This window comes from Triturus cristatus, chromosome 3_1, assembly GCF_964204655.1.
Source record: "Triturus cristatus chromosome 3_1, aTriCri1.1, whole genome shotgun sequence".
Lineage (NCBI taxonomy): Eukaryota > Metazoa > Chordata > Amphibia > Caudata > Salamandridae > Triturus > Triturus cristatus.
The window spans coordinates 651359033-651381184 of NC_140583.1; the positions used below are offsets into that span (position 1 = coordinate 651359033).

The window sequence follows — 22152 nt, forward strand, 5'->3', positions numbered from 1 at the left end:
ACAACAATATTCTAGCTACAGCATGTCACATAAGCATTGGAATTGGGCTATTCATCAGTTAACACTCAACTCCTGCTTGGTCATTTAAATTGCTATGTTTTCAGCACAAAGCAAAGTAACTGCACAGGTGCAAACACTGTTGCACAACAGAAGACGGCAAACAAGGAGCATAAAAATAACAGGGCTAATGAAAGCGATCCAGCACCTAGACTGCAGATGCACAAGTTACTACTTGTGTAACGATACATCTTTGAGAGACATTAGTTAGTGATAGATTCCTTACTTTAGAATATCCCCAAGCGTCAGACTGGATCTGGAAAGTTTTGCTAGCAGTACACCTGCGCTTCAGTAGGTGGCGTCGTGCGGCTCCGCTTCCGTCACTGGCGTCGTAAGCGCCGAGATGAAGTCACAGAGACTACTTAGGCGCCACCCATGCACGCTGACGTCAGTTCTGTACACTACTTTCCGCGCCAGGAACGCAGAGTCATGCAAGAAACTGACCACTGGCGTCAAGAAACTAGGGCCCTGAAAGGGATGACCTTAAACCTAGAAATCAGCAGAACAGGGACCATGGTAAGAAATCTTTCACTAACTAATGTCTCTTACAGATGTATTGTTTCACAAGTAGCAACTTGTGGATCTGAAAGAGACACGTTGGTGATAGATTCCTTACCCTAGAATAGATACCCGAGCAAAACCAACCCCGGTGGTGGGTCTGCGAATAGATTACACCAGAAAGTCACGGAGAACAGAGCGGCCAAAGAAGCAGTCTCTTCGGTCCCGACTGTCAAGGCAGTAATGCTTGGTAAACGTGTGCAGCGAGGCCCACGTAGCTGCCTGACAAATGTCCTGCATATGGCAGTGTCTGAACTGGGGTGGTGGAGTGAGCTAAAGTATGATGGATTAAACCCAGATCAGTTGACTGGAGGTTAGTGTTTGATTTGCCCAAACGCTCGGTCCATTATCCCCTTTGGTATCGCCCTGGAAGAATGGGCACGCAGTCCAAAAGGAGGCTCCTGCTAAGCCAACGAGTAACAGGCCTTGATGCAGAGAACGAGAGATGGTTCGTTTGTGCACAGCCCAAACTTCTTTGGTGCCCACATAGCGAACAAAGAGCTGGTCATTCACCCGGAACTGTAGTGTGCGCTTCAGGTAGAACTAGTGGTACAAAAGAGGGTGGTGATGGACGGAGCATCAGAACCAATCAAACACTTGTGAGAAAGTGGCTCTGTATATACTGTTCCCTAATAGGTACAGGGTGTACAGAGTCCACAGTCCCCCAGAGGCTGATAGAGGTCAAAGTTAGGTATGACCTTACTCTCAAAAAGTGGTAGCTTGGTCGAGCAGTAAGGCAGTACCAGAGGACAGTGTAAAGCATTTATTGTACACACTCAGTCAGCAAATGGTTTCACACACTCAATAACTGAACTCTAGGCCAATGATTTGTATACATAAAATATATGCTTGTTTTATTCTTGAAACCACAAAGGGGGTAAAAATATACTTTCTCAGAATGAGAGGTTGAATATAAATACTTTTGTTTCAAGCAATAAATTTGTGTAAACAGTCACAGTTGGTTGCAATAAACAATCCTATTTCCTAAACATAACAATGCATTGAGCTCAATGGTAAATTCAGGTTATTTGTAATAAATTACTTTTTAGATTACTTTTGGAATTCCAGGTCTGGATCCTAGAACCAGCCTGGGGTCAGTATTCAGAATCAAGTGATGAAAGTCGACTTAATAAATGTAATGATTTTTAAATAATATTTAGCTATTTCAAAAGTTAGCACTTAGAAAATATTTCACAGAAAACATTCAATGGATCTCTATGGCAAGAAATTCAAATTGCAGGTAGAGTACTTTATCGTTACTTTAGTAATCCAGGACTGGGTGCCTAGACCCAAGACTGGGGTCCTTATCAAAAGCAGGTAAGTAATTTCGTTTGCAGAAATGGTACGATTTTAAAAGAATATTTCAAATTTGCAAAAGTAGACACTTAGAAGAAATTTCATAGAAAAGCAGACAATGGTTTCCTATGGGAGAAAAATGAGTTAGAAGTAAGTATAGTTGTGAACACTTTTCATAGTCAGGGCTGGGCACCAAGATCCAGCACTGGGAGCTCACCTAGGAGCAGGTGAGTAAATTCGTTTTTGTCACTTGGCTGATTTTTGGTGAATTTTTGCAGTTTTGAAAAGTTCACACTTAGAAGATTTTTGAAGAAAAAGCCAGTCAATGTTACCCTATGAGGAAAATGAAGTTAGCGGTTTAAGGGTAAGTACTCGGCTGGTAGTGTTGAAATTCCGGGCATGGACTCAGGGGTCCCCCAGTGTCTGGTAGGTACAGTTGGTTCACCCTCAGCGGTTTCAGGACGGCCGGGTGCAGAGAGAGTTGGGCCCAATGTTATCCTATGAGGGATAGGGGGGCCTTGGTTGGTGGCTGCTGTCTGGCAAGCCACGCGGCTGTGGGAGCTGGGCTCCTGGTCACTTACTCAGGGCAAGTGGGGAAGTAGGTTAGTGTAGAGAGGGCACTGCCAGGGCCACTCGGGCGGCTGGGTGCAGGGTGCTTTTGAGCCTTAGGGCGCTCAATGGAAATCAATGGGAATGTTCCGGTTTGGAAAGAGGCTGCAGGCTCGGGGACGAGGATGTTTCAGGTGCCACCACCACTTCTAGAGGTAAGTTGGGTAGTTGTAGGTTAGGTGGGTACCCCGGGATTGGGCACAGGGGGTCGCAGGGCGCCGGGTGCAGGGGTGCCTTTTGACGTCGGGAATCTTACCCTCTGGTTGATCGCGGCTGGGGTGGCACTTGGTTCTGAGGCTGCAGGCTTCTTCCGGGATGTCGAGGGGGGTCCTTGGGTGCCGGACTCTGGGTCACAGTCGCCGCGGGGTCGTCCTCTGGGTCTTTGTCCACTCCGGCACTGGCCAGGCTTGGCTGGTGCAGAGTGGGTTGGGTCCGCGGTCCCGGGCTGGTGCCAGGGATAGCAAGTAGGTTTCTTGAGTAGAGCCTCTACTCGTGGGAGTCCCAGGGGCTTAGAGCTAAAAGGTAGCCAGGTCCTCCGGGGTTGGTGAGGTTGCTGGCCACGTGGGATGCCGCGCTGGTGCAGGTTCGAGAGTCGACAGGCCGGTAGGGCTGGGGCCAAAGCAGTTGGTGTCTGCTTCTCTTTTTAGCAGCTGCAGGGCAGGTCTTTGTTCTTCTTGCTCTTCTTGTCGTTTTTCTATCTGGAATCTGAGGAAGGAAGGTTCAGGGGGCCCCTAAATACTAGATTTAGGGGCGTTACAGGTAGGTGAAGGCCAGGGACCAATGGGTCCTTGTCCTGGGGTGGGTACACCCCCTATCCTGCCTCTCTCCTGTGGGAGGGGGGCAGTAGCCTAATTCTGATAGGGTAGGGCCTCCCATCTTCAAGATGGCGAGAGCCCGGAGATGTGCTTCACCTCGCCTCCCCCACCTGAGGGGTGGGGTGGGCAGGCTGGCACATCCCCTGTCCTTGTATGGGGTTTCCGGCCAAGCTTCCCGCCAGAGTGGGGGGTTGCAGTGGCCTGGGGAAACTCCAACTGGCGGCATGCCTTTGAAGCTTCCCTTTGCTCATCCTGGGGGAGGAGATTTCTCACCTCACCCAGTATGTGCATTGTTGCAGGCCCGGGAGAGCAGGGGCTCTCCCACCCAGGGGTCCAGCAACGTGTCTGCTGTGTGGCAGCCTGGGCAGCCTCAGAGCAGACGTGGATTGCAAGTTAGCTGTAAGGGGGCATCTTCTAAGATGCCCTCTGGGGTGCTTAGTACATTAAATCCTACACTGGCATCAGTGTGGGTTCAATGTGCTGAGAAGTTTGATACCAAACTTCCCAGGCTTCAGTGTTGCCAATATGGTGCTGTGGAGCTCGTGTTTGACAAGCTCTCAGCACCATGTATTCTTAAATGACAGCACTGCACTTACAGTGCCCAGGAATGGACCCGGGTACTGTAGGGGCACAGGGCTCCTGCTCCTGTGCCCACACCATAGGCGTAATGCACCCAGCTAGAGGGGTGGCTGACATATGCCTTGGCAGTGTAGGTGATGGGCATGGTACACAGTGATGTGTGCCATGTCGACTCTTTGTTTTGTCCTGCACCCAGACACTCAGCCTGCAAGGGCAGTGTGTGTGTGTAAGGGTACAGGGTCTCTGAGGGTGGCACAATGAGTGCTGCAGCCCTTAGAGGCCTTCCCTGGTCACAAGGCCCTGGGTACCTAGGGTACCATTTACTAGGGGCTGACATGTGGCTAGGGTTTGCCAATTTGGAGTTTGTGTGGTTTAAGGAAGGAACATATGCCCTGGGCACCTGATTGGCAGGAACCCAGGGTACACTCAATCGAAGTACATTCAGCAATTTAGCAAAAAGTGGGGGCATACCATGCAAGAAAGATGGCACTTTCTCACAACACTCACACCCAGTCAACAGATCTGGGTTTGATCCATCACCGTTCTTTAGCACTCGCGTTCAGAGAACCTGCCAGGTGTTAAACCATCAAGGTGATGCCTTGATGTTCCAGCCATGTCCAGAGGCGCAGAGCCTCATGACATTGGGTCCAGGACCCCACCCACCCTGTCTGTTGCAATACCACATGGCGGTGGGGTTGTCCGTGAACACCTGCACCACACTTCCCCGGACAGAGGGAAGGAATGCCTTCAGTGCAAGTCGAATCGCCCAAAGCTCCAACAGATTGATATGGAGCCGGACTCCGCCGGAGACCAGAGGCCTCTGATCTCTGCCTCTCCCAAGTGGCCTCTACATCCCAGGAGGGACGCATCCGTCACCACTCTGTGCTCCGGTTGGGAATTGGAGCGGGATCTGCCATTGACCCAATCGCAATTCGTGAGCCACCACTGCAATTGCCATGCAGTGCCCTCCAAAATCTGGACATGATCGGTCAGGTTGCCCATATGCTGCGCCAACTGGAACTTCAGGTCCCACTGCAGAGCCCGCATATGCCATCTGGCATGTGCCATCAGCAGGAGGCCATCAGACCCAGAAGCCAGGGGGTCAACCTGACAAACCCGGGACAGAGGCTGGAAGATCGGAATCATAGCCTGAATATCCCAGACTCGCTGCTCGGGAGGATAAACCCAAAACAGCGTCGAATCCAGAACCGCTCCAATGAAGGAGAGCTTCTGAGAGGGACTCAGGTGCGACTTCGGCACATTGATGGAGAACCCCAGCAAATGCAGGAGGTCGGCCGTAGTCTGAAGGTGGGTGACGACTGCCTGGGGCGAGCCCGCCTTCAACAACCAGTCGTCGAGGTAGGGAAAGACTGACACCGCTGATCTGCGCAGATGAGCTGCGACCACCGCCAACACTTACGTGAACACCCAAGGGGCGCTGGTAAGGCCGAATGGGGAGCACGGCAAATTGAAAATGCTCGTGGCCAACGGTGAACCGCAGGTAACGCCGGTGGGCCGGCAGGAAAGGGATGTGAAAATATGCGTCCTGCAAGTTCAACGCTACCATCCAGTCTCCAGGGCAGCCAAGACCTGAGCCAGAGTCAACATCTTGAACTTCTCCTTCCGGAGGAAGCGATTGACTTTCCTGAGGTCCAAGATGGGGCGCAGGCCCCCTTTGTCTTTCTTGGGGACCAGAAAGTAGTGGGAATAACAACTGCGTCCTACTTCTGGCCCAGGAACGCGCTCGATGGCCCCCCAAGCCAAGAGGGCCGTGACTTCCTGCTGGAGAAGCACCAAGTGATCCCCTGACATGCGGTGGCACTGAGGTGGCATGGCTGGAGGGGAAGACTGAAAGGAAAGGGAGTAACCCCTGCGGATGATCTGCAACGCCCACTTGTCCGATGTGATATCGCGCCAGTGGGGGGAGATGATGGGCGGATCCTGCCACCCACCGGCGTGGGGTGCTCCACAAAGCTCGGATTAGGAAGGTTTGGAGGTAGAAGCAGCGGGGGCAGAGGTGGACTGACCCCCACACTGATTCCCAGACCCTCCCCTGTGGCAGCCACGGCCACGGCCACGCTGAGGCTGGTTCTGCACAGGCTTGTTGAAGGAACGCGCCTGGGCACCTCTGCCGTGGCCACGAAAAGGAACGAAAACCAGGAGTGGCCAGGCTCTTTGCGGAAAGACCCAAGGACTTGGTAGTGGCGCGCGAGTCCTTAAAACGCTCCAGCGCACTGTCTGCTTTATCGCCAAACAGGCGAGTGCCATCAAAGGGCATGTCCATGAGCGAGCTTTGGACATCGGGCGAGAACCTGGTAGATCCCAACCAGGCGTGGCGACGAAGCGCCACAGTCGTAGAAACCACCCTACCCAGTGATTCCGTGGTATCCAAACCATGGCGAACTTAGCCACATCCTTACCTTCAGCAACTGCTTGGGACAACACAGCATGGGTCTCCTCAGGACACTTAGGCAACACCTGTGCAACTGTGTGAGAAAGTGCCATCTTTCTTGCATGGTATGCCCCCACTTTTTGCTGAATGGACTGAGTGTGCCCTTGACTCCAGCCAATCGGATGCCCAGGGCCAATGTTCCTTCCCTGAAAACATCAAACCCAAATTGGCAAACCCTGGCCAAATGTCAGCCCCTGGTAAATGGTACCCTAGGTACCCAGGGCCCTGTGACCAGGGAAGGCCTCTAAGGGCTGCAGCACTCATTGTGCCACACCTAGAGGCCCTGTACCCTAACACACACACACACACACACACACACACACACACACACTGCCCTTGCAGGTTGAGTGTCTGGGTACAAGACAAAACCAAGAGTCAACATGGCACACAACCCTGGGTGCCATGCCCACCACCTACACTGCCCAGGCGTACATCAGCCACCCCTCTAGCTGGATGCCCTATGCCAGTCGTGTGGGCACAGGAGCATGAGCCCTGTGCCCCTACAGTACCCAGGTCCATTCCTGGGCACTGTAAGTGCAATGCTACCATTTAAGAGTACATGGTGCTGAGAGCTTGTCAAACACGAACTCCACAGCACCATAATGGAAACACTGAAGAAGTTTGGTATCAAACTTCTCAGCACATTAAACCCGCACTGATGCCAGTGTGGGATTTAATGTACAAAGCACCACAGAGGGCATCTTAGAGATGCCCCCTGAAACCTAACCTACAATCCACGTCTGGTCTGGGAGGCTGCCTAGGCTACCACACAACAGACGTTGCTGGACCCCTGGGTAGGAGAGCCCTCGCTCTCCTAGGCCTGCAACAATGCACATCCTGGGCGAGGTGCTAGGTCTCCTCCCCCAGGATGGACAGGGGGAAGCTTCAAAGGCATGCCGCCTCTGAGCTTCCCCAGGCCATTTCCTGCCCCCACTCAGGCGGGAAGCTTGGCCGGAAACCCCAAATAAGGACAGGGGAAGTGCCAGCCTGCCAACCCCACCCCTCAGGTGGGGAGGAGAGGTGAAGCACATATCCGGGCATTGGTCCCTGCCCTTTACCTACCTGTATCACCCCTAAATCCAGTATTTAGGGGCACCCTGAACCTTCCTTCCTTAGATTCTAAAAAACAAAGAAGAGCAAGAAGAAAGAACACCTGCCGTGCAGCTGCTAAGAAGAGGAAGACACCAACTGCTTTGGCCCCAGCCCTACCGGCCTGTCGACCCTCAAACCTGCTCCTGCTACTGCTACATCCCGGCACCTCTTGTGGCCAGCAACCTCACAAACCCCGGAGGACCTGGCTACCTTTTGGCTCTAAGCACCTGGGACTCCCATGAGCAGAGGCTCTGCTCAAAACCAGCTTCTAACCACTGGCATCAGCCCGGAACCGCGAACCCTGCACACTCTGCACCTGCCAAGCCTGGCCTGTGCCGGAGTGAACAAAGACCCTGAGGACGTCCCCCCGGCGACTGTGACCCCGAATCCGGCACCCAAGGACTCACCTCGACGCTCCTGACGACGCCTGCAGCCTCAGAACCAGGTGCCCACCCCCCCCCCCCAACCGCGATCAACAGAGGGTAAGATCTTGCAGCCTATGTTCAACCAGGAGCTTTCCCATTAAAATCCATTGAGCGCCTGAGGGCTCAAAAGCACCCTGCACCCAGCCGCCCGAGTGGCTGGGTGCAGGGTGCTTCAGGGTTTCAGGAAAAACCAGTCAATTTTACCCTAAGGAGAAAATTGAGTTATCGGCTTTAAGGTAAGTACTCGACTGGCAGAGTTAAGGTTCTGGCCATAGACTCGGGGGGTCTCCCAGGGTCAGGTAGGTACAGTTGTTACACCCTCGGCGGCACAGGGGCAGCCGGGTGCAGAGAGAGTTAGGCCCAATGTTATCCTATGGGAGGCAGGGGGGTCTTGGTTGGTGGCTGCTGACTAGCAGGTCACGCGGCTGTGGGAGCTGGGCTCCTGGTCACTTGCTCAGGGCAAATGGGGAAGTAGATAGGTGTAGAGGTTACACTGCCAGGGCCACTCGGGCAGCTGGGTGCAGGGTGCTTGCGAGCCTTCGGGCGCTCAATTTATTTCAATGGGAAAGCTCCGGTTTAGAAAAAGACTGCAAGCTCGGGGACAAAGATTCTTCAGGTGCCACCACCACTTTGAGAGGTAAGTTGGGTAGTTGGAGGATAGGTAGGTACCCCGGAGTTGGGCACAGGGGGCCGCAGGGCGCCGGGTTCAGGGCTGCTACCAGGGATTAGAAGTAGATTTTGAGTAGAGCCTTTACTCATGGGAGTCCCAGGGGCTTAGAGCCAAAAGGTAGCCAGGTCCTCTGGGGTTTGTGAGGTTGCTGGCCACAAGAGATGCCGGGTTGTAGCAGGAGCAGGTTCGAGGGTCGACATGCCAGTAGGGCTGGGGCCAAAGCAGTTGGTGTCTTCCTCTTCTTAGCAGCTGCAGGGCAGGTCTTCTTTCTTCTTGCTCTTCTCTATTTCGGAATCTGGAATCTGGGGAAGGAAGGTTCAGGGTGCCCCTAAATACTAGATTTAGGGGCGTTACAGGTAGGTGAAGGGCAGGGACCAATGGGTCCCTGTCCTGGGGTGGGTACACCCCCTATCCTGCCTCTCTCCTGTGGGAGGGGGGCAGTAGCCTAGTCCTGATTGGGCAGGGTTCCCGATCTTCAAGATGGCGAGAGCCTGGAGATGTGCTTCACCTCGCCTTCCCCACCTGAGGGGTGGGGTTGGCAGGCTGGCACATCCCCTGTCCTTATTTGGGGTTTCCGTCCAAGCTTCCCGCCAGAGTGGGGGGTTGCAGTGGCCTGGGGAAGCTCACAGAGGTGGCATGCCTTTGAAGCTTCCCCCTGCCCATCCTGGGGGAGGAGATTTAGCACATCGCCCAGGATGTGCATTGTTGCAGGCCCAGGAGAGCAGGGGCTCTCCTACCCAGGGTTCCAGCAACATGTCTGCTGTGTGGCAGCCTCTAAGACCAGATGTGGATTGTAGGTTAGGTTTCAGGGGGCATCTCTAAGATGCCCTCTGGGGTGCTTGGTACATTAAATCCCACACTGGCATCAGTGCGGGTTTAATGTGCAGAGAAGATTGATACCAAACTTCAGTCTTCAGTGTTTCCATTATGGTGCTGTGGAGTTTGTGTTTGAAGAGCTCGCAGCGCCATGTACTCTTAAATGGCAGCACTGCACTTGCAGTTCCCAGGAATGGGCCTGGGTACTGTAGGGGCACAGGGCTCCTGCTCCTGTGCCCACACCACTGGCATAGGGCACCCAACTAGAGGGGTGGCTGATGTATGCCAGGGCAGTGTAGGTGGTGGGCATGGCACACAGGGAAGTGTGCCATGTCGACTCTTGTTTTGTCCTGTACCCAAGCACTCAGCCTGCAAGGGCAGTGTGTGTGTGTGTGTGTGTGGGGGGGGGGGGGGGGGGGGGGGAGGGGAGGGTACAGGGCCTCTAAGGGTGGCACAATGAATGCTGCAGCCAATAGAGGCCTTCCCTGATCACAAGTCCCTTGGTACCTAGGGTACCATTTACCAGGGGCTGACATGTGGCCAGGGTTTGCCAATTTGGGTGTTATGGTTTTAGGGAAGGAACATAGGCCCTGGGCACCCGATTGGCAGGAGTCCAGGGCACACTCAGTCAAAGTACATTCAGCAATTCAGCAAAAAGTGGGGGCATACCATGCAAGAACGATGGCTCTTTCTCACAGCGCTCATGACAAATGACTTTCCTCTAGAGTTCACAAGTGGTATTGTTGGTAAGGTGGGGCAGGAATATTTGTAATTAATATGTCTCAATGCAGTGGTAATCTGATTTAATTAAGGTGAAAAGCTTCCACATGTTAAAGACACTTTTTTGACTTTTAAAGAGACTATCATATTTTTACATGTTTGCTGCATGACATGCATGCGAAAAATTTTACTGGCTCAGCTCCGACTTGGCTGTTAATTTCTTCGCTCACCCATCTCTAATGTTATTGCCTAATTTAAAGCTGAGAAGTACCAATTGAAAAACAATCTTGCATCTTCAACCAGACATTAAAGTACATGCCTCTGCCCAGCTAGATACTGTTCACATAAATACCAAACCATAGAGGGTGGTACATTATATCCGCATATACAATTTCCTGCCAAACACCCACGTAGCATTAATTACAGGTGATGAACAAAGGAATCAATGTTGCATAAAATCCACTATCCTCAAATTTTGCAGCACCTGGCCATTGTATCCTTATTTAAACCAGACTAAATACAGCTCAGAGAGGCTATACACGTGTGATATAACTGGTCATCCTCATCCCAATTGTAAATAGTTTGTGCTATATTTGGAATCACAGCTTATCTGTAAATTGTGTTTTGTCTGCACAACTCCTTCCAGCAGTACCTGGGGAAATTTGATCGGCCAAAACACTGGTCAAAGGGAACACTGCAGAAGTACCAAATGCAAAGATGTGGTATTTCCATTGCATGAGAAACCTATAAATCAGACACATTAACATCCTAAACAACATGTGGAAACAGTGGCGGCTCGTGACATTTGAAAGTGGTAAAGCTTAACATTGTCGTACTGCACTGCGGCGAGCGAGCCCGAACAACCTACAAGGGGCTTGGGGTGGGGTTCCGAGTGGACACACAGTGCATTTTCAAACAAATTTGAGGAAGCAGGAAGGAGATATTTAACTGATTTTTAATTGTGTTAATTCACTTTATCTATCTTTTTAATGCATGGGGATGTCTTTGTGAATTTTCTTTTGTGGTAACCCTTTCTGTCCTTGTATGGTCGTCACAGTCATTTGTCGTGTTAGATGTCTGCGAATTCATTATGTGTTTCTGTAATATGTATAATGATTTTATGTATTTTCTTACAGCTCTAATGAAGTTCACGTGTAGTGAACGAAACGCATTGGCTGTCTTTTGCGATCAATGAAAAATAACGTTCTGGATTACATACTTTTTAGAATTGGACTTGTATATGAATGAATTTTAACTTTGCTGTGCACTACCATCCGTGTGTTTTGGATCACTATGAAACTTTTGGTTTTCTCAGATCGAGGTTTCGTCTTTTTTCTGAGTGAAAAAGAACGTGTAAATATTGAGCAGTACATTTTTGGTGGTGGTGCTGCTACTGGTCGTGCTGGTGTTGTGCGTGTATGACATCACTGATTACGCTTCTGAGCAGGTCGTTCACCAAAGCATCGAACCACCTACTACGCTCAACGTTGGGAATTATTCAGAAAACCTAACACGTCCCACTCCTTCCACAGAATTACATTCTCAGTTAAGTCTTTTCAAATGGCTCTTTATCATAGGATTTGTGTTTTAAAAAACTGTCACTCAGATTTCTGCAAACACCCGTGTGACATTATTAGACAAAACATGCTAACACGGCTGCAGAAAGACAATACTAGCAAATTCTTTCAGAGATCATATGACCTACGCTGCGTACACCAACACTTGTTATGTCCGTGTTGTGTGCTATATTGATTACTGGGCGGCTCTCCTTGAACATCACTCTATAGGCAAGCTATAACTTGAACAGCACACAGTCCACTTCACGAAAACGGTTGCTAGCACTCCACAAACTCACAAAATGCAATCTTATATCTACAAAGCGCACATCATTCCCCATGAGAACGCACATGCACAGAAGCAGCGCACGGCGGCATAAATGGTTTCATCAATGCACACATATACACAAAGGGATCTCTTGACAGCACCACAGACTGCACATCGCAAGATACATTTTATCTGCACAGACAATACACCACACAGCAGACCTCTTAAGTGCACTGCTCGTACACACCAGGAACGCCACAGCTTGAATTCTCATACGAAAAGTATTACAAGGACTGCACACAGCACATCCACAAATAACAGTTATTACATGCAGGCCGGACCTTCACGTTACTGCTGCCCCCACACTTATTGCTCCTTCATTGCGTCTGTCAGCATTTCCTGACAGCGTACTATGGAGCACATGGTGCATAGTCTGCATCAATCAGCCTGCACGGAGCAGATCTAAGCAGCAGACTATCGATAACAGGCCTGAAATCGGCGCACTGCAAGTACTGCATTTTCAAAATAATAAACATATTTACAAGTACTCTGCCTCACACGACCAGTGGCGGCCGCCAGTAACAAATGGTGGTGGGGTGCATGGGGGGGGGGGGGGGGAGAGAGGGGGGAGTGGGCTGGAGTGAGCACGGCGGAGGAGATTAATAAATTTAAAACGTACCTCGCGGCCCGCAATACTCACGGGGGGGGGGATTTTCGTGCAGGGATGGGGGCCGGGGGTTTTAACAATCAAGTTTAAAAAAAAAAAAAAAAAAAAAAAAAAAAAAAAAACTTAACTTACCTGACCGGGCGGCGCCGCCTCTGCTGTCGACGCCTGGGCCCGGTGCGTTGGCACCTTCAACGTCTTCTGGGTGAGTTGCTGGCACCCCCTCTCAGCCAATCCAGACGCTGCTCCAGCAGCGCCAGGATTGGCTGAGGGCAGGGATACTCCCTGCCCATTAGGAGACCGGGGGCTGCGCATGAAGCAATCCTCGGTCTCTTAAGGGGAAGGCTAGCGCGCATGTTCGGGCTGATCGTAGAAATGATCAGCCCAAAAACGAACATGCGCACTATTGTGCGCCGCTGTCACACATCCCTAAGAGTGCTGCTGCAGCCCCACCCCCTTCAGCGTCCTTAGCGTGTTCTACTTCTGAAGCGAATTCCAACCAGGTGTCCTGATTGCTGCAATTAGCGTCAGAAATAGAACGATTACATTCTAAATGGGGCCGTGGCATTAGTGGGGCAACGCCCCAAATCGACGCACCGCCACTGTGTGGAAACCATAGTTACTCCTCACCTTCTCCTTTAAAGAAGTCAATATTAATGAGGCTGCAAGACAATCTGGAATTTCTGTATATGTTTTTCGGACTACTAATGCCTCTATGCAAAATATGGGTGAAGGTAAGAAATAAACGTAAACTATGCTGCCTAGCAATTTGAGGCTGAAAACTGCTCCAGATTACAAAGAAGTATATTAGGAGAGGCAGAGAGGACCAGTATTAAGTGAAGATTCATATTTGTATCTTAGATTAACCTTTAGTGAATTTGCAGTTCAACTTGTGATCTCTGCGCATTTTCTGTAGAAGGCATTTTTTCTGGATCAAACACTCAATTCTAACTGCACCAGTCATTAAAGCAAAAAGGAATTTGAAGTTATGAAATTGTTGGACTCCTAAATACAATCTGTGCTACTAGTTTCTGCCGTGTCAGTCAAAATAAACGGGTGCATGTACTGACGAATCCAAATACTACTAATCCAATTGAGATTTTGTCAGATGAAAGCTTGTTTCCGGTGTGTTTAATGACAGAGCTGCATGAAAAGCTGCAACAGTATTTTTTTCAGCATTATAGTCAATAGGCTACAGAGTAAGCCTGAATCGATTATAGCTGGAAGCAAAACCTTCACTGCCTACCGTCAGATATGTCCCAATTGACTTATTATTGATTTTAAAGGGGCATGTGGCAATCAAAGGTCACTGGGCAATATCAGAGGTAGTTACTCCAGTTTACCAATCAAGTTCCAGGCCTGCAACACTGCTTTGTTACAATTAGATAACAAAGTTACTTCTTTTCGGCACTCAAACACCAACGATACATTTCGGCAGCAAGGGTTTACAGCTCATTGCATCTTTAACTGACTGATCCAAGAAGAATTCGAGTTAGGTTGTGCCATCTGGTACGGTTGCCATCTGGTACGGTTGCCCTAAAAAGGGCTCAGCACAGGGAGGAAAAGTCTCAGCGTCTAAAGGAGAAGGATAGCATACTTTCTCTAAACTAGGTGAGGACTCTAGTCATAGCACTGTCCTAGTTTGTTTCTTCTTAGAGAGGCATTGTGTGAGAAAGTGCCCTCTTTCTTGCATGGTATGCCCCCACTTTTTGCTAAATTGCTGAATGTACTTTGACTGGGTGTACCCTGGACTCCTGCCAATCAGGTGCCCAGGGCCTATGTTCCTTCCTTAAACACACAAACTCCAAATTGGCAAACCCTGGCCACATGTCAGCCCCTAGTAAATGGTACCCTAGGTACCCAGGGCCTTGTGACCAGGGAAGGCCCCTAAGGGCTGCAGCACTCATTGTGCCACCCTTAGGGGCCCTGTACCCTTACACACACACACACACACACACACACACACACACACACACACACACACACACACACAGCCTTTGCAGGCTGAGTGTCTGGGTGCAGGACAAAATGAAGTCGACATGGCAAACATCCCTGTGTGCCATGCCCAACACCCACACTGCCAAGGCATATGTCAGTCACCCCTCTGGCTGGGTGCCTTATGCCCATGGTGTGGGCACAGGAGCAGGAGCCCTGTGCCCCTACAGTACCCAGGTCCATTCCCGGGCACTGTAAGTGCAGTGCTGCCATTTAAGAGTACATGGTGCTGAGAGCTCGTCAAACACGAGCTCCACAGCACCATAATGGCAACACTAAAGACTGGGAAGTTTGGAATCAAACTTCTCAGCACATTAAACCCACACTGATGCCATTGTGAGATTTAATGTACCAAGCACCCCAGAGGGCATCTTAGAGATGCCCACTTACAACTAACCTACAATCCACGTCTGCTCTGAGGCTGCCCAGGCTGCCACACAGCAGACACGTTGCTGGACCCCTGGGTGGGAGAGCCCCTGCTCTCCCGGGCCTGCAACAATGGGTTAGGTGATAAATCTCCTCCCCCAGGATGAGCAAAGGGAAGCTTCAAAGGCCTGCCGCCTCTAGGAGTTTCCCCAGGCCACTGCAACCCCCCCCACTCTGGCGGGAAGCTTGGCCGGAAACCACATACAAGGACAGGGGATGTGCCAGCCTGCCCACCCCTCAGGTGGGGGAGGCGAGGTGAAGCACATCTCCGGGCTCTCGCCATCTTGAAGATGGGAGGCCCTACCCTATCAGGATTAGGCTACTGCCCCCCTCCCACAGGAGAGAGGCAGGGTAGGGGGTGTACCCACCCCAGGACAAGGACCCATTGGTCTCTAACCTTCACCTACCTGTAACGCCCCTAAATCTAGTATTTAGGGGCACCCTGAACCTTCCTTCCCCAGATTCCAGATTCGAAAAACTACAAGAAGAGCAAGAAGAACAAAGACCTGCCCTGCAGCTGCTAAAAAGGGAAGAAGACACCAACTGCTTTGGCCCCAGCCCTACCGGCCTGTCGACTCCCGGACCTGCACCAGCGCGGCATCTCTCGTGGCCAGCAACCTCACCAACCCCGGAGGACCTGGCTACCTTTTGGCTCTAAGCCCCTGGGACTCCCATGAGTAGAGGCTCTACTCAGAAACCTATTTCTAACCCCTGGCAGCAGCCCGGAACCGCGAACCCAGCACACTCTGCACCAGCCAAGCCTGGCCAGTGTCGGAGTGGACAAAGACCCTGAGGACGACCCCACGGCGACTGTGACCCCGAGTCCGGCACCCAAGGACCCCCTCGACATTCCGGAAGAAGCCTGCAGCCTCGGAACAAGGTGCCCCCCCAACCGCGTTCATCAGAGGATAAGATTGCCCAACACCAAAAGACACCCCTGCACGCGGCGCCCTGCGGCCCCCTGTGCCCAATCCTGGGGTACCCACCTAACCTACAACTACCCAACTTACCTCTCGAAGTGGTGGTGGCACCTGGAGCATCCTCGTCCCCGAGCTTGCAGCCTTTTTCCTAACCGGAACATTCCCATTGATTTCTATTGAGCGCCCGGCGGCTCAAAAGCACCCTGCACCCAGCCGCCCGAGTGGCCCTGGCAGTGCAATCTCTAAACTAGCCTACTTCCCCACTTGCCCTGAGTAAGTGACCAGGAGCCCATCTCCCACAGCCGTGTGGCCTGCTAGTCAGCAGCCACCAAACCAGGCCCCCCTATTCCTCATAGGCTAACATTGGGCCTAACTCTCTCTGCACCAGGCCGTCCTGCAACCGCTGAGGGTGAACCGACTGTACCTACCTGACATTGGGAGACCCCTGAGTCTATGCCCAGAACTTCAACTCTGCCAGTCGAGAACTTCCCTTAAACCACGAACTTCATTTTCCTCATAGGGTAACATTGACTGGCTTTTTCTTGGAAATTCTTCCAAGTGTGAACTTTTCAAAACTCAAAATATTCACCAAAAATCAGCAGAGTACCAAAAACGAATTTACTCACCTGCTCTTAGGTGAGCTCCCAGTGCTGGATCTTAGTGCCCAGCACTGACTCTGAAAAGTACCCACAACTATACTTACCTTTAACTCATTTTTCTTCCATAGGAAACCATTGACTGCTTTTCTATGAAATTTCTTCTAAGTGTTGACTTCTGCAATTTCTAAATATTCCTCAAAAATCGTATAACATCTGAAAACGTAATTACTTACCTGTTTTGGATAAATGTCCCAGTACTGAGTCTAGCCACCCAGTACTGGATTACAAAAGTAACGATAACCTACTGTACCTGTAACCTACATTTCCTTCCATAGGGAATCATTGATTGTTTGCTCTGAAATATTTTCTAAGTGCTCACTTTTGAAATAGCTAAATATTAGTTAAAAATCACTACAGTACCAAAGTCGACTTTCAACAGCTGATTCTGAGAACTGACCCAGGACTGGATCTAGGATCCAAGCCTGGAATTACAAAAGTAATCTAAAAAGTAATCTGTTGCATATAATTTGAATTTAGCATTGAGCTCAATGTATTGTGTTTAGAAATAGAGTTGCCTACTGCAACTATTTGTAACTGTTTACTAAAAAGTCTATTGCATATACAAAAGTATTTTTATGAAACATCTCCTGTCGAGAAAGTATATTTTAATTCCAAGTGTTGGTTCTAAAATAAAACAAGCATATATTTTTTATATACAAACCATTGGCCTAGAGTTCAGTTATTGAGTGTGTGGAACTATTTGCTGACTAAGTGTGTACAATAAATAATTTACACGTCCTCTGATACTGCCTTACTGCTCGACCAGGCTACCACTTTGGAGCGTAAGGTTATATCTAACTTTAACCTCTGTTAAACCCTTGGGGTCTGTGGACTCTGTACACCCTGTACCTATTAAGGAACAATATATACAGAGCCACTTTCTCATACATTGCTCTTCCCAAATCAATTCTCTCCACCACTTTTATCTGAATTGTGAAAATCCACACAGGCATCAGTTGTTTTAGTGGATTTAACATGGATCACACCAACACCTCCGCATACTCATACCATTAGCAAGCCATAGATCACTGTTGAACGTACATTTTCAACGCTGGGGTCTACACGAGCTCTCTTCTTACGTGGTGGTTGAGGAGCTTCACTCGTACTACTGCCTTCTCCAGCCCCTGGCGCTGCAGACAAAAATGAAATCAAGTAACACAGCTCCATGCTTATAACTTGTAAACAAAAGGCAAGCACAACCCTTGGAGAACCAGATTGCCTTTCCCTTTTTATTAGGGGACAAACCTCCAGTGTATTTTATCCTATCCATAGGTTAGCTCAAAGGTGTAACCCCCTAACCTGTCACTAAGGTATGTGCAGAGTTTTTTTCCAAATAGCAGCAATGTTTAGCTGAAAGTAACTCGGTCATGAAATAGGAATCAATAGTGAATGTAGCTTGGTAATAAAGGTTAGAGAGAAGTATTGGGCCGAGAGAAATTTTCAGAAAGGTTATAGGGTTGTGGAAGTGCCTGGTATTAAAATATAGGAGGAGAATGTGTGAGCTATGACATTCTATTGTGGGTGCTGAAAGAACTTCCTTGATCACAAGGGCATTGTGAAGTCACAAGGATATTGTCAGAGAATGAGAGCTTTAGAACTGGGTTTCATAAGTGCCACTGTCTATTTACCAGAACCCTGTCTTGTATTGAAGTGTATAAGTGCATGCAAGTCTTCAAATAACGTAGGGTGTGAATGTCGTAAAAGGCCAGTAGCCAGTCTTCAGATTAGGGAAGCAGCTTGTGGAAGCCTACAAGATATTATAATTGTAAGGGGTCCACAGAGCTCAGAGTTCAGGTATTCGAGGGCTTAAGTGTGAAGACCAGTCCAACTCAAGGACAGTGGTTTACACCAGGTGGACATATTAGCGACTAATGACTTGCTGACTCCGTGTGCGTGAAGAGACTTGCAAAACATGCCGACTGCATGTCCTGCACCCTAATAGCTTGCTCTTTGGGTGTGTAGAAAAAAATAAATAAGACTTACTTTTCTGTTTATTTTTCTTCGTTTTTCTGTAAGAAAAAAAAACAGGGTACACAATTACTGTCAGCAACTTGATTTGGTCATGTATGCAGCACTGTTGTTGAAAGTGTCCAAGTGATATGCTTAGGTAAACAAGACATTGGGTGTGAAAGTTTAACTGCTCTAGCAGCGACTTCTTTTACAACAAGTCAGCAATGCAGGTGGACAGTTCTTACAAAACAACGTCCACCCACGGTTCACATACAAAAACTAATTATATAGGTCACTTTCTTCCTTGGAAATCAGTTTTTAATACTGGCCACTTCAGCAAAGCGCACTTTGACAGTCGCCTGCACTGGATAAATCAAACATGCATCAGATGGAAAATACACCCATACAAAGCCACGTATTAGTAACTTCACAATGATGGGAAGAGCTGGAGGACAGGGAAAGACAACACTACTACATTGAGAGTTGGAGTACTACCAGATGTAAAGAAATCCCACAATCTTGCATTCTTCAATCGTTCTGCATGAATGGTAGAATAGAGTTGGGCATAACTCACTTGGCAGAATAGGCTCAATTTCCACTGGGACACATTACTTGATCTTCCACCTAGTCCCAACTTGGATTCTCTGTACCACCTAAGAGCATCTCCACCACCAGTTGCTTTAGCAAGCTGGAATGCCTGGGGAAGGCAGTGTTCTATGGCTGCTGCTACAGACTGCCAGGACAAGCTGCCTTGACGTCAACATTTAAAAAAAATGTTTTAACATTACTTTAAATTTTACAAAAGTAAATAAAACAATAAAGCGCACTGCCTAACATGGATTTATCCTGATCGCTAGGTGGGTGAGCGGGATCTTAAAGCATGTACGAAAGACTTGTCACTGCCACTTAGAAATGGGATACACTAAGATGATACACTAAGATGTTTAAATAATTTAGCTGCACAAAGAAATTGGAAACAAACAAAACAAACAGACCTTGACAGCAAGCTCGCTCAAATGCCAAGCAGATACAATCCTATGCTTGTAGACTATAGGAGATGCCTTACTAAAATCTGTCAGGCCTCTGGAGAATCAGTGCTTTTGAACCAGGTCTCTGCGGCACAATGAGCCCATAGCTTAGAAAAGTTGGCTATTTGTGAGAAAAACACGACCTTCTGGAATAAATCAGAACAGCTAGCCACATTGATAAGTGTGCGCAACAGGATCGGAAAACTATTTAATGGCACGGATGGTGACAAAGCCTCTGACAGCGTTGGATTTGAAAACTTGGTGGCATGACCATCTGGCTACATGCCTCAATGAGTACACTTCTAACAAATCAAACTGTGGCATCCTACTGCATGTGGCGCGTCGCTCTGCAGGCTTAGATTTTACTCTGTTAATACTCTATTAAATGCAGCAAATGTTGCAAAATCCAATTGCTTTCTTTGCCTCTCACTAAACACTGACTTGAGGCAAACAGAAACCCTTTCCAAATCACGAATCTCCTATGGCTTCCTAAGGCTACATTTAAGGCCTCGATCTGCATTACAGTACTCTTGACACCGGAGAGCTTTTGAAATGGATGAGAGTCTGATGGACCGTTTGAGCTTGCTGTAAGGGGGGGGGGGGGTGGCTGAAAGATTTAGGTATAAGCAGATATCCTACAGGGCAGTCTTCTCCAACAAGTAGCTCGCAAGCTAGTGGGAGTTCTCCAGCTACCTTAAAAAGTAGCATTCTTGGTGCAATAAACACTACTGTGTAAGAAGCTGGTGCTTGGTTATATATATGTAAACCAAACTTGAAAAATGTGCGTATAAGGCCAAAATTAGTAGGTTGAGAACTCCTAAAAAAAACCTTTTTTTGAGAATAGTTTAGTTTCCAGTATATATTTAAAGTGGATATTTGGGTGATAAGTCACAAGGAATTAGAGAGACTTCTTACAGATATTCTCTCAACGCAAGAAGCATTGCAGCTAAAGGCATTCCAAATTAATGGACTTTTACATTAGGGTTGGCAAATCCTGGCTGCTACACTAAAATGACAACTGTTGTTAATTTTGAATATAGTGGCCACTATTGTAATCTTATCTGATCTGGTTGCAGTTACAACACTAATATTTATAACTCAGGACGACTTATTGGCTACAAGTAGTTCTTATTACAGAAAAGGTTTGAGACTGCTCTAGGGTCCCTTTGTAGCCGACTTGTCCCCAGAGCGGCTACCTGTCCATGCTGCATGTTAAGATTGTGAAGATCCTTAGTCAACTTTAAACAGTTCCTCCTTAATGTAAAGTTATTTTCCTTTTTCTCTTAGAAAGTGGAGAAATCCTTTTCAACTAGTTTAAACTTACCTGTATTAACATGTAAGTAATGTACAGGAAATGTCGCCTTAAGAGCAATACGGTTTTTGCTCTTTGGAAAATATATTTTCCCTATCCATCATAAGAGAGTTGTAGGATCCAGCATGTAAGCAGAGTTGGTAACTGAATATCAACAGATTGAGATTTAAGTCTACAAGTGATCTCTCCTCCAAGTTGGAGCTTTCTTATAATTGGACTATTGCTTCTGAAACATAGTAATGTGGATGGTGCTAGGTAAGCCAATAATTTAATACCCGGTTTAAACCAAACTCTGGAAGAGAAACATACACCAGAACCCCCTCCCCCCCCCCCCCCCCCCCATCACCCTCTCAAAGTTACATTTACCACCAATATTTTCAGGACTTTTCGCTTGATTCTCAGACTGTATACACCCTATCCAAAAGGATATAGCTAAAAGATCCCTGCATATGCACCAGTTATACAAAGTATGCTGGAAGCATCTTATTTGTCAATATTCGGTTTGTTATTTTAGAGGTTTGACATGCTAAGGATGCATCTGAGTGCTTAGTGGGGATGCCGTGAAAAGGGATAGATAAATAAATGGGGGGATGAGAAGTCAGCTGAAATGAGGACGGTGCGAAATAAGTGGAATGGTCTTCCCAAACTCACATTTCACAAGACAAATCGAAAGTGTTGCGAGGATAAGTTGGCCCTAGGAATCGGATCACCAGGTTGGATACGTGCAGGAGAGGCAAGGGGCCATCATAAGATTAAAGGAGGTAAAAGTAGGGGACGGTCACTGTAAGACATTGAATGAAAAACCATGCCACACTATTCAAGAGATACCATGGCGGACCACAGAGCCTCTGGGAGGCATAAAACCACCACCATCCTCCCATAAAATCAGTCAGAGCCACAAGAAAAGAACACAAGCAGAAAAAAAGAGGAAAGGGCAAATTAATATTAACAGCAACCCTTCAACATTTAATAGAGATAACTAGTAATCGTCCAGAGACTATCAAGATAACACATGTTCTGACCGTCAAACCGCTGAAACAGGTATCGTCCTGGTTTCCCCCCCCCTCTGTAGCTAGAAATCAGCACAAAACTGCTGCACGGAATGACTCACAGCCCTAGGCAGACAAGGAAGCACAACATGAAAATAAACATGGGTTCTTACACTTCCACATGTTTCTGCTGCGGACCCCCGGCCTTCTTTGGTGCTGCACCTCTCATTTTCCCCTCTGCATACTGCTCCCTATAACGAAAAGTGAAGTTAAATTAATCACACAGCCTTAACCCT

The 22152-nt window shown here is 48.6% G+C and overlaps 1 protein-coding gene across 2 annotated transcripts in view; it reads right to left on the reverse strand.

Moving 5' to 3' along the window:
• The window catches only part of MORF4L1 (mortality factor 4 like 1), a 117442-nt gene that overhangs the window by 75008 nt on the left and 20282 nt on the right, over positions 1 to 22152 (reverse strand). For both annotated transcript variants that reach the window (XM_085644677.1, XM_085644678.1), the window contains exons 5-7: positions 22030 to 22107; positions 18561 to 18586; positions 17619 to 17707 (exon numbers count right to left, since the gene is read on the reverse strand). In XM_085644677.1, the coding sequence (XP_085500803.1) occupies positions 17619 to 17707; positions 18561 to 18586; positions 22030 to 22107 (193 nt within the window). The remainder of the gene's footprint in view (positions 1 to 17618; positions 17708 to 18560; positions 18587 to 22029; positions 22108 to 22152) is intronic.